Raw genomic sequence first — 16612 nt, forward strand, 5'->3', positions numbered from 1 at the left:
CCCTGATGGCCCAATGGAGGAGGTATAAGGAGGTGTGTGGGTTGGATTGCTGGTGTTGGTGCCGGAGAAATCTGTCAGGGTCCTCTGTCTAGGTACATTATGGCTTGGCCTCCTGTCTGCTCCAAGAGGGTCTCTCTGTGTCTCCTGAGCTCAAGTAGAAACAATCCCAGGCATCTCTATTCCTCAAACTCCATGACCCTGCGTAACGGCCCAAAACCCTCTCGGAAGAGGCAGTGATATCTCCCTCGGATCTCATAATAGATTGTACATCAGCAAATGTAGTATTCCTCTGTCTCTACCTCCTGGTAGCATAGTTGACAAATGCGGTCATCCACGATCTGATGCACATATCGCCCTGTCTCAATACGCAGCTGGTGTGATGAGGTCCGGATCTGTCCAATGGCACAACGTATCCCATGTGATAGGTGTACATCCATGTACGCCGGGCGGGTGATAAAATCATCCGGTGAGGTGTAGAAAATGGCTTTTGTAATGAACCATTTTCATGCCCAAGGGCTCAAGGGGGCTAGTCCATGTCCTCTCTGTGTCCACTCTGATGATATCCATCTTGATCACGCGGTTTTGCTCTGAGCGGGTGAGATCCAAAAATGGACAATCCAGACTGCACTGAAAGGGTGGTAGTGCCTCTATCCACAAACCATGTAGGTCAAACCATGATCTCATCTGAGCGTACCAACAATGAGTATCTCCATCCTCTGCCAGCTGTATGGATGAGGTCAATTCCAATCGGGAGTACCTCTACTCCATTGCCGCTATAAAAAGGTAGCTGCCTGAAATAGGGCCTCGGTTACTACTAGTGGGGCACCCAGCTCTAGCCCGAACAATCTCATGTGGTACTGATGATTTGCTTCGAATCATGCGGGCAATCATCATAATCATTGGTCTCTCCATTTGCCTCCATCCCTCATCTGTCCCTCTCTGAGATCTGTGATGTATGCTGGGTCCCCAAATTGGAGCTCCGTACAGGAGGGTCGGTGTAACGAGCGTATCAAATAGCCACAATTTGATGCGTGGCTCCTGAAACTGTATGTGTGCACACTGCCTCTCAAGTGCCCCCAAGGCTGCATGCCCTCAAGCTAATCTAGCTGCTGCTGCCTCCTTCAAGGAGAAACACGGTCCTATGAAAGTAACTCCCAAGTAGGCATATGACCTGACGTACTCTACCGGCTCCCCTCGGAAAGTGAACTGAGGCTCTGATCTCGTCACCCATGCCTGTGTGGTGTTAAACACCATAACCTTGGTTTTCCCAAGGTTCACTATTAGATCTCTATCCGCACAGAAAGCCTGTAATGCATCCAGGTGTCTGTGTAATCCCTCCGGAGAGTCTGAGATTAGAACAATATCATCAGCATATAACAAGATGGGTATCAACACCTCTGCCAGGCATGCCCCTGGGCCTCCCAATCTGTCTACATAATCAGAGAGAGAAATGAAATGAAATGATATATTAACGTCTTCAGAAGGCCAAAATGACCTATGAGACCAAAAAGGTGACAACAATTGGTGGATCTGATACAATGTCTATGTAAGAAAAGCTAAAAACAACTTAACAACTAACTGAAACTGAAACAACTATGAGGAAAAGTACGGTACTAGGAGCTCCTAATGGATAACATCTGGGAGGAAAATTCTAGCAACAAAGGTAAGCATCATACACATCACTATCCAAAGATGTCTCTCATCGGTCGATGGCGGATATCCTCAATGTCCTCTATGGTGAGTACTCTAACTGGACGTCTCCCATGCCATGCCAATATGGTCCTGATCCTCTGTTGTAGTCTCCGCCGGTGTCGAGATGGGCCTCTCATCTTGGGGCGCCTGGACCGCCCCAGCTCTATAGCCCGACCAATCAGTGTACCTCTGGTGCGGCTATACTCTGGGGCTAGCTGCAATGCCTGCTGGCCTGACTGCTCAATCTCTGGTCGAAAGAAGTCTGTAATCTGCCTCTGTAGGTGTCTCTCCCTCTCTGATCCCCTCCCTCTCAAGAGACCCTCTCTATGTCTACGAAGCTCCAGCAAGTATAATCCGAGGCATCTCTTATCCTAGTATCTCATGACTCTAGAAAGTGGTTCAAAACCCTCTCTAAACAGGCAGTGAAAACGGCCTCGTATCTCATAATATACTGGACAGAGAGAGAGAGAGAGAGAGTTTTGTATTAACGTCTTTAAAAGACCAAAATGACCTATCAGAGCAAAAGGTTACATCATATCCATGAGGTACATCATCCTGGGTACAAAATAGATAAAAATCTAGAACTATAAAATCTGATCTAGGGACATGAGCAGAGAGCTCTCATATCACCCTAATACATCCCTCATGGGCCACTGTGACATGGTGCTCAAGGTGGTAAAACTGAGCTGGGGCAAGAAGGTCCTACGATGATGGGAGATGATGGCCCGGATCCTCCTGTGGTGGCGTGGCTGTGGGCGAGGGCCATGGGGTCTGGGGCGTCGAGCTCTGCATAACTCAGTGGCTCTGTAGAGAGAGAGAGAGAGAGAGAAGTGCAAAGAGGCGGAAAAGAGGGAAAGGGGGCAGCACAGAGAAGAGGGAGGAAATGGGGGGCAGAAAGCGGAAAGGGAGGGGGGCGGGGCAGGTACACAGGAAGGGAGGGAAGCTGGGCGGGGCGGCACAGAGAGGGGGAAAGGCGGTGTGCACAGAAGCGAAGGGGGGGGAGGGGGGAAATGGGCAGGGGGGAAGAGAAGATGGCGGGAGGGGAGGGGGGGGGGGTGTGGAAGCTCAGAGAGCGCTATCTTCTCAGTCTTTGGGTGCTGTCAGGTTCATGAAGCATGGCATGGTTTTCTAACCAAAAAAGCTCCTACAAGCACCCTGATGAGGTGACTCCTTAACCATTGATACTAATGCCTCGACGGCTGACTGAGTTGCGTCTATTGGTGGGTGCCATGGAATTGTATTACCATTCTGTGAGATGCATATGATGGTGGAATCCATGGTACTGTATCACCATTCCACTAGCCACCCCAATGGTTGAAAGAGAAGAAAAGAGTTAGTAGAGTAAAAGTTTTCTTCTATGTGGGAATAAGAGTCATGCCTTCATGTGTGGAAACAAGAGGCCACTCTCATCCACATGTGCAAAGGACCCCATGGACATTTTGTGCACTAGACTCCCGAGAGTCAAAGCCAGTCTGGAAGAAACCTCTTCCCAGGAGACAAACATCTTTGAAGGGTAAGGCGATTTCGTGCGATAAAAAGCAGGACATCAATCCCAGATTTGACTGCCAAAAGGCTGCGATTCAAAACCCTTGCCAATTAGAGATTTCGCTCCGTTGGAGGTAATGACCAACTGCATCAGCTTGCAGATTTTTGTGAGGATTTTTGGCTAGTGGTGGACCGTGGTGGAGTTCAGTGGAAGCAGAAGCCATTATGGCTGATTTGAACTGGATCAATGCTTCCATCAGCTTGCAGGCTGGATAATGGGAGTAGCTGGCAAGTATAGCACTTCAAGCTTCTACAAATTCTATTCTGTAAAATCAGGTTTGCTCATTGCTTCAGAAGGGAGCTACAGACGGATCTCCCCTTTGGACTAGAAAAAAAGATCGCCTTTAATGAGAAAAGAGACAAGTCTCGCAAAGAAGGAAGTATTCTTGTCCCTCGCGACGACGAACTTTTGAATAAAAATCACTTGCCTGTCTACTAGAATGCCTAGCTGATAGGGCTATCTTTCTGCAACCAACTTACAACACATCTTGATGTAAAGAATCGATTATTATGCAGTTTCAGAAGCAGATTCTGTTGGAGACGCTAGACTTTGTGAAAGGCAGTCAGAAACTACCTCTGCAATGCAAGGCAGGCTTGATATGGTATTCATGGTTGTGAAAAGGTGCAAGGTTCTTCAAGACAATATGAAAGTACTGGAAAGTGAGAAGGAAAGACTGCAACATAGACTCACAGAGGCAGAGGAAAAGGTAAATTGAGGTTCTTTTGTCATTCTTGTTCAATTTACATGCACATATGATTATATTGTAGTGTTATAATAGCCATATAAAACACAACTATTAGCATTCATACCTTTGATTCTTTCTCTCAATGCAACGTTCTAGGTAGATGAAATGAATCAGAAGATTGCCTCTATGGACCAGCCAACGGCTTTCTTAGCTAGCACAATTCGGCAGGCAGAGAAGAAACTTAAGGAAGCACTAGAACAAAAGGAGGTTTTAGAGGTCAAGCTGAGGTAAAATCAATCAAGCTTGTGATAGATTAGAAGTCAGAAAATATTGTGAATTTGCTGCTACTGTTAAAATTGGACTTACCGAACGAGAAAAAGAATCTTCGCTAGTATTCCCTCTTTCAATGGTTGTTCGCCTGAATTTTAGTCATCGGAGCATCTATCGAAATGGTCGTCGCCAAGTTTAGGTTCTCTTTTTGCAGAAAGGAGACTTCAATCAAGTATGAATAGACCATACAAAATCACGGCTGGAAGCTGAAACAACATAAAACCTCATCCCAAAATGTAGGGTGATCTCAACCAATATGGGGCACAAAGATGTTAAAAATTGTAGTAGAAGAGTCGAAACACAACCATGAATATCTCGTGAGAGCGAAGCTCCCCGTACTGCTGCACACCCCCCCTCCCTGCCTGCGCATGAGAGTTGCCCACCTTTTCACCTGCTGCCTGCCATTTCAGTTTTCCAGTGTTCCGCCCTCTCTTTCCTGCTATTTCACCTGCCCGCCATTTCATCTGCTGGCCTTCTCTTCCAGCTTTCTGCCTCTGCCCTCTGCAGCTTTCCCAGCTTCACCTTCCTCATTACTGCACGCTCCTCTTCCACTCACCCTCTCTTCATTATTTCTGCCTTCGAGCCCTTCCTCCTGCCCCTCCCGCTTTGTTGCATGTGCCAGTATACAGAAAATTCTTGTTGTGTTCAAGTCGGCCGCCGCCCGTCCCTTGATCGGCATTATGGCTTGTGCCCAAGCCAATCCTGCTCCACTCCCTCAGGCCGCTAGAACTATCAATTTTTCACAAGACGAGATTCTCATCCTCTAAAGCATTATCGACAATGAAATGAAGACCACTCTCATTGGGAGGGTCTATGGCTCTCACCCTGCCCACTCGCAAGTTACAGATTGGCTTTTGGCAGCCCTCCCTTCGGTACTGGCTGTGCACTTTCTTCATGCACGTTTACTTGGACAAGGGTTCTTCCAAGTTGACTTCAATTCCCCGGAAGCCACATGCAGGCACTTACTGGCAGACCTTTTCCCCTTGTAGCCACCAAGGGCGCCCACACTGGACTGTTCCGGCCGGACCGTTCCAGGGTGGCACACCAGATCACCGCCACAGTGGATCACCTTGATGCTGGACGAACCATCCCGGAGCATTCAGTGGACTATCCAGGAATGCAAGCGCATCACCAATGGATACATGAGAAGTGCACACACCGGCATTGAAGGCACCACATTGACACTCCGACGGGCATCTACTAGGCGATCCCACCAAAGGCTTGTCACTCTGACGGCATGCACCACAAATAGGAGATGCCACCGACGCCGTGGACTCCATTGACTCCACCATGTCTCGTAGGAATCATTTCAAAGGGGCCCTCTGCTCATCCTAGAGGACATCCTTCATGCTTCATCCTTCATACTACATCCTTATCCTTAACCTTCACATTTGGTTGATTGAGTCTATCCAGTGAGTGTTGTAGTCACTTGTTTATTGGAGCTTGTGTGTCGTCCTACTCACTATGACTTGCTGGGTGTGCACGGTACATTGAAGGGCATGTAACAGTGTCTTGGAGTAATGCAAAGTGTTGTTCACAGTACTCTTGTCATTGTTCTATGCTCTACTCTAATTTGTCTATTTGTGTGTGTACTGTGTTGTGAGCATTGAGGACCAACATAACACATCTAGGAATTCACACATGATTGCAACAGAAAAAGTGGCCTGGCAAACATTTATTAGAGACATTGTAGCAATGGATATGTGGAATGTGAATTGTCCTGATGTCACCATTTGATCCATCTATATTTCTGGAGCCACTTTTATGGGATTGTCACTCCATAGAGCGGCCAGATTTGTACCATGTTCACATGTGGCCAAGCCAGTGCCCCATGTGAAAGGGTCAGTCATCTTGTGTCACATGGACGGAAACCAGTTTTGTGCCACCCGTGTGTGACCAGTATTGTGCCATATGGACGGGTCACGGGAGCCTGTTTGCTGCCACCTGTGTATGACCAGGATTGCGTCTTATCCATGGGATTGTCACTCCATGGTAGGACTGATATTTGTGCCGACCTTGTCTATGGGATTGTCACTCCATAAGAAGGCCCGTGCCAAGATGTGTGTTTTGCCTATGGGACTATCACTCCATAGGAAAACCAGGACTTCACATTTTTGTCACGCCAGTTTTGTGCCCGACAAGAAATCCTTGTACAACTTTCATGAAAGGGAGATTTCGTCCATTACTTGTGCACATGTATTTATGTTTGCATGCATAAACTTATTTTCTCATGACTTGTTTTCGTATGTTTGCCTGCTATGACGTGTCAGTACACTGGATGGGGACGCCCCCGGTGTACCGTGGGTGTGCTGTCTGCTGACGAGTTGGTGTGGCGTGTGAACAGGTGGTAACTATTTCCCTTTTTGGTCTTTTCAAGTGTAAAATCCATGAAGTAATGTAAACCTTAATGTTTATAAGGTTGGATGTTCACACACATTTAAAATATTGACCGGACACTTGTTTTAATGTGGGTGCCCAACCTATTTAAGGTTTAATAATTTTTAAATTAAGGACTACATGGGAAACTTTTCTTTCCCCACATGTGGATGGTAAGTGTGTGTGTGTGGGGGGGGAGTGGTTTTTTGTACCCGCCTCCTCCAACCCGCCTGGCTGCTACCCTGTAATCCATATCCTCCAACCCGCCTGCTGATCTGAACTGGCTGGCTATTCTTCAGACCCACCAGCTGCTGTCTACTGTACCCGTCTGCTGCAGAATTGTACCCGCCTGCTGTTGTACTATACCTCTGTACCAGCACTGTATCCGCTTGCTGTAAGCATCGTACCTACTGGAGAATTGTACCCGCTTGCTGTTGTACTGTACCTGCCTCTATACCAGCATTGTACCCGCCTGCGGCAAGTATTGTACCTGTTTCAGAATAGTACCCGCCTATTGCTGTACTGTACCTACCTAAAACCAGCACTGTACTCGCCTGCTGTTGTATTGTACCTGTCTCTGTACCAGCTATTTGTTGTTGCCCTATACTTGCTCCAGTACTCGCGTGGTGGCTACTCTTGCTAGTACTAACTTGCGGTTGTTGCTGCCCTTGTGTTCGTCATTGGTACACGTCGACTATGGCTGTCTGCACCAACCAGGACTACATTAAAAGGGGGGGGGACAGTTTCCTCATCTTACACTCCAAATTTGAATCTTTATCAGGTACTTGTTTTTGAATTTTAGATTTAGATAATATTAAATGTAAATGTTGTTTTTCCAAGTCTTATATGCAAGCAAGCATCACCACTAGTTTCCTTCACCATGGAAGGTCATTGGGATGGTGACTTTTTCCCATGATTACCCTGACCGCACCCTCACATTTAGAGGAGCCAGTGAAGTTCATGTGGGTACGAGGAAAACTAGGAGCAAAGCTGACTTGAGAGCACCAGGTATTACTTCCTCCGCGATGCTTCACCTTGCCAGGCGTTAGTACAGGCGTGCCTGTTTTGGTGCACAGTCCCGGAAGACCAGTGAGGGCAGGTGTTCACCCAGTGAAGGTGGGAGACTGCTTGTGATTTGGTCTACTCCGACGAGTGATTCTTCATCGACAAAATCTTATTGTTTTTCAATTGTACTCACTCCATGTTATGGAGAAATCTGGCTTTGAGGCCCATGAACACTTGTACATATAAATACTCCAAGAAATACAAACTGTATTCAGGGAGAGGCTAGCTCTTTCCGGCCCTAGTGATGGTGTCAAGTGTTCTTTGTCATTTTCAGTTTTAATGTTGCTAATAATGTCCATTGTTTGTATTAGTTAAGTGATCTAAAAATGGGTATTTTGTCTTCCGATTTGTAGGCCTCCTGTAGGGAGCGGTTACACTTAACAACATAATGCTAGGTCAGAGTATCGAGCGAGACTTGACAGATGCTATATGTTAAATGTACACAATGGGGATCCCCTACAAACGTATGGGTGGATTACACATCACAATTATCAGATCATTATCCATTATGGGTGGGGATGCATTTTAAAATGGACAATGTAAGATTGTCATGTAAACGATTGTGTATAGTAAATAGCTCCTATCTATCACATTATGTGTATGGAGAAAAGGTGTATAAAATCATTGCATTACTTAGAGAAGATGCTTGCTATGACCTGGACTCAGCATGGAGAAACTTTGCAAGAGGAATATGGTAGATGGTATATGGGGCGACAAAGAGAGTAAATAAACCGCCGCTGCAAAGTAGTTGTGCAGGCATTGCATGAGGTTGCACAGACAAGGCACTTGAATCAGGTGGAAGAAGAAAAGCTATTAAATGCACGATATATGATAGATTGCAACAATTAGGGGAAATTGAAAAAATGGCAAATACAAGTGAGGAAAAAGCCTTTACTAGATAAAGGCTTCTCATCGACAAAAGCTTGCATGCTAAGAGACAAAAGAAAAGCATACATCATGTGCAGAAGCTTGATGGTCAATGCACCAATGATGTAAATGATCTTGAAAGGAAATACGTGGCACATTTCCGATCAATCTTTGCTACACCATGTCAACGAGAAGAGTTGAAAGCGAAAGCAAGGATGCTTATAAATGTGACACCAATTCTTAATCAACAAGAAGCTAAACAGATGGAATCCCCTTTCACGAATATGGAATTGCAAAGTGCTCTTGCCAAATTGGGTAAGTGGAAGTGACCAACATGGGATGGATTGACGTGGAATTTTTTCAACATTTTCGAGAGGAATTGGAAGACATTCTATTGGCAATGATAAATGTTGCATGGTTACAAAGAGTGATGCCTACTTCCTGGTAAGAAGGCCTTGTGCAATTGGTTCCAAAAAAGCATGTATGCATAAATTTGGGCCCTTTGTATAGCACCAATTCCTTTACCTTCCCCTCAGGTTGCTCCAGTGTTTTCTTCCTGCTGCTTTTAAGCGTTGCAAAATTCTTCTTCCATTCCTCTAGCTCCTTCCATAGCTGCTCATTTTGCACTTGCAGCTCATTCCCTTCTTTTGCGCCTAAACCGCTGGGCCCTGCTTCCTTGTCTCCTTGTCTAAGCTCCCCATATCCTAGGGCTTTTGCAAGATTGGATATTACTGGTTTTCCTGTGTCTAGATTTCTGGATCCTCCATCCAGATTCCAATCCTGATCTTTGAATGGAATCATTTGTCTGTAGGCAGGTGCGCCTAAACCGCTGGGCCCTGCTTCCTTGTCTCCTTGTCTAAGCTCCCCATATCCTAGGGCTTTTGCAAGATTGGATATTACTGGTTTTCCTGTGTCTAGATTTCTGGATCCTCCATCCAGATTCCAATCCTGATCTTTGAATGGAATCATTTGTCTGTAGGTAGGTGTGGGGACTTTCATTGCTGCTATTAGTTTCTTCAAATATTCCTCCCAAACCTCCTTTAGGTCCTCCATCGCGTGGCTCTCCCACTGCTCCATCTTCTCGGTCTCCAATTCATAAACTTCTAGAAATTCTTCCGCGTCCAGAATGGCCAGTATAGCTTCCGCCTTGACTAGCTCCATTTTATCCTTGTCTGCCTTGGCCTGCACTTCTCTTATGATCTTCATGTGTTCTTCTCTAATCAAAAGAATCTGGCTTTCAGTCTTGGCTTGCTTTTCCTTGGCCACATCCACCATGATTGGAGACTTATAACTTTAATGCCAATGCTATACAAATTGGTGACAAAGATTATCTCCAATGGAATAGCAAATGTGCTTGACAAAGGGCTGCATCATGCCCAATACGGGTTCATTCCTAGACGGCAAATAACAGACAACATATGTAATGCTTATGTCGGAATGGAGTATGCCAAATATACTAGTCAGGAGGTGTTGCTAGTGCAGGTAGACATTACCAAAGTATTTGATACAGTGCATTGGGACTTTATTGCTGCCACCATGAAACGTCTGGGGTTTGGTCCGAAAATGAGAGAAGTCATCTACTGGTTGTATGTAGGTGGCACAGCTAGATATATCATTGGGAAAGATTATCATCACCCTCGACTTTGGGAAAATTGGTTAGGCAGGGCTGCCCACTAAGCGCAATGTTGTATGCAATTGCCACTCATCCTCTACTGATGTATATGGATATTCTTACTTGGGAAGGAGAATTACATGGACTGGTGTAGCCAGATGGGTCATCAATGGTTGCACAAGCATATGCTGATGACTTTTTACTTCCCAGCATATACTCCAAGAGATTTGACAATGATTATGGATGTTTTGCAATTGTTTAAAACAGCAACGGGGCTGAAAATCAACTTTAGAAAGTCGAAGTTGCTGCCACTAAAACAAGCTGATTGTCATAGTGTACTCTGGCTAGGAGATATACTGCCCCAGGCCAAATGGCTAGGCATTTGGGATACCCTTTGGGTCAGAACATATCTTTCAAAGAAGCAGTTGCATGGGTGCTCACAAAAGTCAAACAAAAGGTTGATTACTGGCATTTGTCTTCATGGCCTTTGCTTGTCAGGCTGCTAATAGTACAATCCATTATAATGGCTTACTTACAGTTCTTTTTGCCGTTGTTGATTTGGAACAAAAAATCGATTGACACATTCATGTCACCAGCAATGGAACTGTTATGGAAAACAAGCACTGATAGGAAGACGTTAAGGCTATTGAAAATGGGCCATGGTTGCAACCCTAAAATGCATGGTGGGCTGAATATCTTGAATGTGCATTACCATGTACTGGCTCGCAAAAGTACCATGATAATAACTTTCTTGGAACAAGGACAGTCATGGGCATGGATGCTGGCTGCAATGTATGCATGTTACAAGGTTGATTCTTTTGGGCATTGGAATATCTCCTACTGGGATACCTTGGTAGGTCAGGTACAAGGAAAAATCCTAGGCTGTCCCTACTCTTCCAGATTGTTGCAAGACTTGATGATTAATTATGTTCTCTTGATCATGGTTCCATCTAAGTGTCTCTTTTATTTTATGTACCAACTTTGTTCTAAGATTTCATATTTTTTAAATTACACACTAGGCACTACTTGATATACCAAACATCATCTGATGGTGACGAAACTTTGTGAGCATGTGGAGGGGTTCCCCCCCCCACATGCTCGCAAAGTTTGGTCACCATCAAATGACGTTTCGGTACGATGGCATGGTGAAGACCGATATTTTCCATGGTCTCTCGAGCATGAAAGAGACTTGAATATACTAGACTTCGTCTCCAATGATGACCAAACTTTGCGAGCATGTGGGTGGGTCTCCTCCCACATGCTCGCAAAGTTTGGTCACCATCGGGACAATGTTTGGGTACAATGGCATGGTGAAGAGTGGGATTTTCCATGGCCTCTTGAGCACTAAGAGATTTGAAAATTTCACAATGAGCGCTAATTGATATACCAAACATCGTTCGATGGTGACCAAAATTTGCAAGCATTTGGGGGGGACCCCACCCACATGCTCGTAAAGTTTGGTCTCACCAAACGATGTTTGGGTACGATGGCATGGTGAAGATCGAGATTTTCCATGGCCTCTCGAGCACTAAGAGACTTGAAAATTCAAGACTGGGCATTAATTAATATACCAAACATCATCCGATGTGGTGACCAAACTTTGTGAGCATGTCCCACATACTCGCAAAGTTTTTCATCTAATCTCTGCGGAGGTCTACCTCAAAGGCAGGATTGTAAGCTGGTGGTAGTGTACTCGAGAGCTCATGTGAGTACCATAAGCTGCCCTCTCTCTCTCTTGACGTTGTGCTACTGCAAGACGTCTCTATTTATAAACTCGAAATCTGTAATCAGCAATGGTCCATGCCTGCCACTCTGCACGTGTAAGCTCCTTTGCTGTATGTGTCGAAGAGAGAGGGAAGAGGTGCTGAAGAGAGAGAGGGAAAGGTGTCATATGTGAAAGAGAGAATGGGGCGCCAAAGAGAGGGAAGAGGTGTCATATGTCGAAGAGAGAAGAAGGGGCTGCTGAAGGAAGGAGAAAGAAAGAAAGTTATATTAACGTCTACAAAAGGCCAAAATGACCTATGAGACCAAAAGGATTACATCATGTCCATGGAATACATCATCATGGGTACTAAAAATTTTTGCAAATATCTCCAAGTTGGATTTGGGGATTTTTGAAATGTCACTTCCTGCTATGTTGCATTTGGGTGTGATTGTTCATACTTGATGGGCATTTGGAATAGGCCTTACAGAGGTTGCTGATAATCTGGATGGTGGACACACGAGATCTTCTGGCCTTTGGACAGTTGTATTGCAAGCCACTTCCAAGAAAGACATACAGACTTCAGCTTGTGCTGATTGAAAACCATTGCAAGGATCCCACCATGGGAACAGCTTTTTGTGTTAAGAAATTGTGCTAGCTAGCTTTACATTTCCGTAATGTAAAGACAATCTGAGAGGAATTCACTTGCCTAGTCCTTCGACCCAAGAAGCAGCAAGAATCAAGGATGGTCTCGCTTGATTCATCTGTAGGAATTCACTTGCCTACTGGTTGGACCAGAGAAGCAAGAATCAAGGAGGGTATGGCCTGCTGATGGAGGAGATTCAACTGACACTTCTGAGTTTGTTTTTAGGGCACCAGTCTGCCGCTGACTCAGATCATGCAGCTTGCAAGTGTGTAATGAGAACTCGTACCCAATGGTATTGTGTGCACCTAGCATTGCTTTATATTTCCAGGCAATTTGGAGAAAGTAAAAAGTTGTGATGGACTTTTCTTGAGTGCAAACCTACTTATAATTTGTGCAGCATGTTTTGCTCAGGCATAGGTTTGACGCACCTAAGGTTGTTGCAGGAAAGCTGAAGTGTGGTTAACAGACATTTGTACTCCGGAAGTCCTCTTTAATTTTCATTAAGTGTGTTTTAGAAAAAAGTACATACATTAAAAACTAGGTGGTATCCTGTGTGGTACACTGAGAATCAAAACTTTGTTATCTTCCTCCTCGATTCGTTTGGCTGTTAGCCAGGTGTTGCAGCTCCTCTAACTCAGGAAAAAATCCATGTGCAGGTGGGTATCTTGAGAAAGCATTGATCGCCATAATAGATAGCCTAGAAAGCCAAGGAGAAAATTGCAAAACGCTGGTGTTTCATGTTTGTATCATCAGTCAGGAACTAAAGGATAGATTGCAATTCAAGGGTTACAACCTCTAAAAGTCATAGTTGGTCAGCCAACTTGTGCAGCCTTGTAGTGTCTTTTTATAGTTTTTTTTATGCAGATGCGTGCAACTAACCGAGTGCCGTTTTCTTGCTGTAGGGAAGCAATAATGGACAAAGACAAGGCTAGTCACTTGTTACAAAGCTTAAGAGAGGACTTGAAACGACTGTTACAAGCAAGAGGAAACATTGAGAGCCTTCAAAATATTTTGATGGAAAAAGATTGCAATCTCGGAAATGCTGTGTTGGAAAAGCTTGCAATCTTAAGGCATTCCCCTCGCGGGAATCAAAGGCCATCAAAAGTTTGAACTACAGTATCACGTTGTCTCAAAGACAATTTCAGACCCACCTGCCATAGCAGCTACTTGTGAGATCCTGCTTGTCAACCATTTCTAGCTGGCAGATTGCTTTCTAAAACATTTCCCTTACATCCATTCAGATTCAGACGTGATCCCTTCCTACATGAGCAACAAACTTGGCTACTCCCAAAACTGGGCATTTGGCATTTGTGTGTTGAAATTCGACCTTGTCTTCAATTGAATAGATGTTTTTTTGCAACTTGAGAAGAATTTGTATAAGGGCCTTCCTTTGTTGGCTAGAAGAGAGAGAGAGAGAGAGAGAGAGAGAGTTGAGAGATTATATTAACATCTACTTAAGATTCGAAGGGTCTGTGAGACCAAAGAGGTGCTACATATGATCCATGAGTAAACGGAATGCCAAGACAACATGAAACTGCCAAAAGAAAGAATGGGCCAGCGTACTACACAGAGTATACAATGGAGTCCGTAGAAAGTCTTCATGTGTCTAGACTCATTGTGTCCTGAACTGTGATTGTGTACATGGAAGTAATGTCCACCATCTGGTGCTTGAGAATGTCCCAAATCTAGAGCTACAAGTAGAGGGTCTGGATCTTTGGAGGTGGGGGCATTTGGCTCTTAGAAGGGTGTGTGGTTTAATTTGAAAGACTCCTTGAGTGCGTACCACAAGCCTTGTTCAATATGAACACTCCACCCTCAAATTGTTTTCCAAGCACTGGCTGGCTCATATTTGTACAGCCCCCATTATGAGAGCAGCAGCCATGGTTGAGCAACATGGCCACTTGGCAACCCCATATTCACATGAGATAGTGACCGAGTAGGCCAGATGGTTTAGAGAGACGACTTAGATTAGATTTGGCATACTGCAAAATAGGATTCATGCTATAGTGGATCGTTATCCCATAACTGTCCACATATGGTGTAAGGAGTCTTTCCTCTAGGATACCCTATCCGAGTAGTTCTTTATGGCTATCTTTGCTGCAAACAGTAGCATTGACTATGATCGTGGGGATAGAATCAAGCTACAGTTGATTCCAACAAATCGAATTTTATCACTCGTCCTGATACTCGTGAAAAAAATGAAAGAGGCTTGTTCTTAAACCTTAACCCTAACACTAATCTACATACAAAGATCGTATGTGACTACATCTTGAAGATACGTGAGACACCCAAATAGATAAAATGAACTTGATATTTTTGTGAAGCAAGGATTACATATATAGCTTTGGACTTACATCCACTCAATCCTTTCATCATATATCATATTGCCCAAGCCATCCAGTCCTCTTGGGACCTAGGGAACTAGTCCTCTATCTCACCCAGAGAATTGCCTTATAGTTAGGTCCAAACTTTAGAAATTCCAATACCCTCACTCATTTGAAAGAGGTGATGAGCTTGAGAATTACAAGTGATCTCAGGTGCACAATCTCCTAAATCCATAAGGGCCTGCAAAATATCATGGCCTATGAACATCCATGATACCACCACCTTACTAGATTACACAAGAAACTTTGCCTTTCACGAAAGAAATTTTTTCAAGGTAGAGACAAGTGACTCAACATTAAAAGCATGAGGTTGTTGAAGATTGAATTTCTTGAAGTAGTTCCACATGCAAGATCCTCCCTTGTATAAGCTTTGCATATGCAAGAGTAAGAGTTTAAAATATGGTTTGGAATGAGATCCTCCCGGAGACGAGACACATGCAAGTACAAGCAGTGAGGATGGTAACCACTTTAACAAACACACATGTATGTCCATAATACTACGTATAGGAATCAATGTGCATGTGAATTGTAGCATCTATAATCAAAGCATGCTACAACAAATGCAACATATGGGTAACCCCTTAAGGAAGCATGAGTGGAAAGGGTTTCAAAAGAATAAGGCTACTAAAACCTTATAACCCCAAGGTTCCCACCAAAAAAAGGAAAGATGCAACAAAAAGTGATCATTGTAGATAATTGCCTGTGTAGAACTCAAAGAACTCGTACTCCTAGATGCAAAAGCAATGGCTCCATGTATGAAGAGCTCATTGGCTTCTAGATGAAGCAATTGCTCTCTGATGAGTTGGTTTGGAAACCTCTGTTAGAGCCGTTGCTTAGAATTGGCAGTGATGCTTGGCTAATGCAAAGCAGGAGCCTCGACAATGTAACAACTCCTCTATTATGTTGGAAATCAGTGTTGTATGTGCGAGTGTCGCGACATGTGTACCACTGCGTGTGTAACCATTTGTGTGTGTGTGTGTGTGTGTGTGTGTGTGTGTGTGGGAACAAAGGGCTTATAGCCACCCATACATGACATAAGTGATGATGTGTGAAAAGATAAGGTTGCTTGCCTATAAAAGCAATGTACTATGAAGTGATTGTAACCATCTAAATCTAATCTTCATTAGTGGTGCATCTCTGTGTCTCTCTCTTGAGCTTGGTTGCATCTCTCTCTCTCTCTCTCTCTCTCTCTCTCTCTCTCTCTCTCTCTCTCTCTATATATATATATATATATATATATATATATATATATATATATCACACCATGGATCTGTTTGATCCACCATAGCTTGCTAACCCTAGAAAGCCAAGATGGTATCAGAGCATTGGCTTTACGGTCACATTTTTAGGATTTCTACCTCAACAATATCTGTCGTCTTTATCACTATTTCCTTCGAGCTTTCCATGGACTGTGAATCGTTTGTCAACATTCAACAACATCATCTACTACCTCACCATTTCGTCCAACTGCTTCACACATTACCAAAAGAGCAAGAGAGAGCGTTTGGAGCATACCTTGGAGAGTGGAGAGAGAGAGAGAGGAAACAAAAGCCTATAAACCCATACACATAAGAAGCTTAGCAAAACCAAATCCAAATTAACTAGAGTGGAGAGAGAGGTAGAGAAGAGTGAGATGCCAAGGAAAGTGGAAAAAGAGGGACAGACTCTTACCTTTGGAGAGTGAAAAGAGAGGAAGTGGGAGAAAAC

General features: G+C 44.3%; 1 protein-coding gene across 8 annotated transcripts in view; it reads left to right on the plus strand.

Moving 5' to 3' along the window:
* The window catches only part of LOC147629528 (uncharacterized), a 126814-nt gene extending 112932 nt beyond the window's left edge, over window positions 1-13882 (plus strand). For 6 of the 8 annotated variants that reach the window (XM_086812792.1, XM_086812791.1, XM_086812798.1 and 3 more), the window contains 3 exons: window positions 3754-3944; window positions 4080-4210; window positions 13424-13882. In XM_086812792.1, coding sequence (XP_086668918.1) covers window positions 3754-3944; window positions 4080-4210; window positions 13424-13631 — 530 coding nt within the window. In that variant the 3' untranslated portion in view covers window positions 13632-13882. The remainder of the gene's footprint in view (window positions 1-3753; window positions 3945-4079; window positions 4211-13423) is intronic. The other 2 variants (XM_086812797.1, XM_086812799.1) reach the window with 2 other exon arrangements.
* Window positions 13883-16612: the final 2730 nt, after the last annotated feature.

This window comes from Cibotium barometz, chromosome 18 (genome assembly GCF_041138505.1).
Source record: "Cibotium barometz isolate CiBa-2024 chromosome 18, ASM4113850v1, whole genome shotgun sequence".
NCBI classification, from domain to species: domain Eukaryota; kingdom Viridiplantae; phylum Streptophyta; class Polypodiopsida; order Cyatheales; family Cibotiaceae; genus Cibotium; species Cibotium barometz.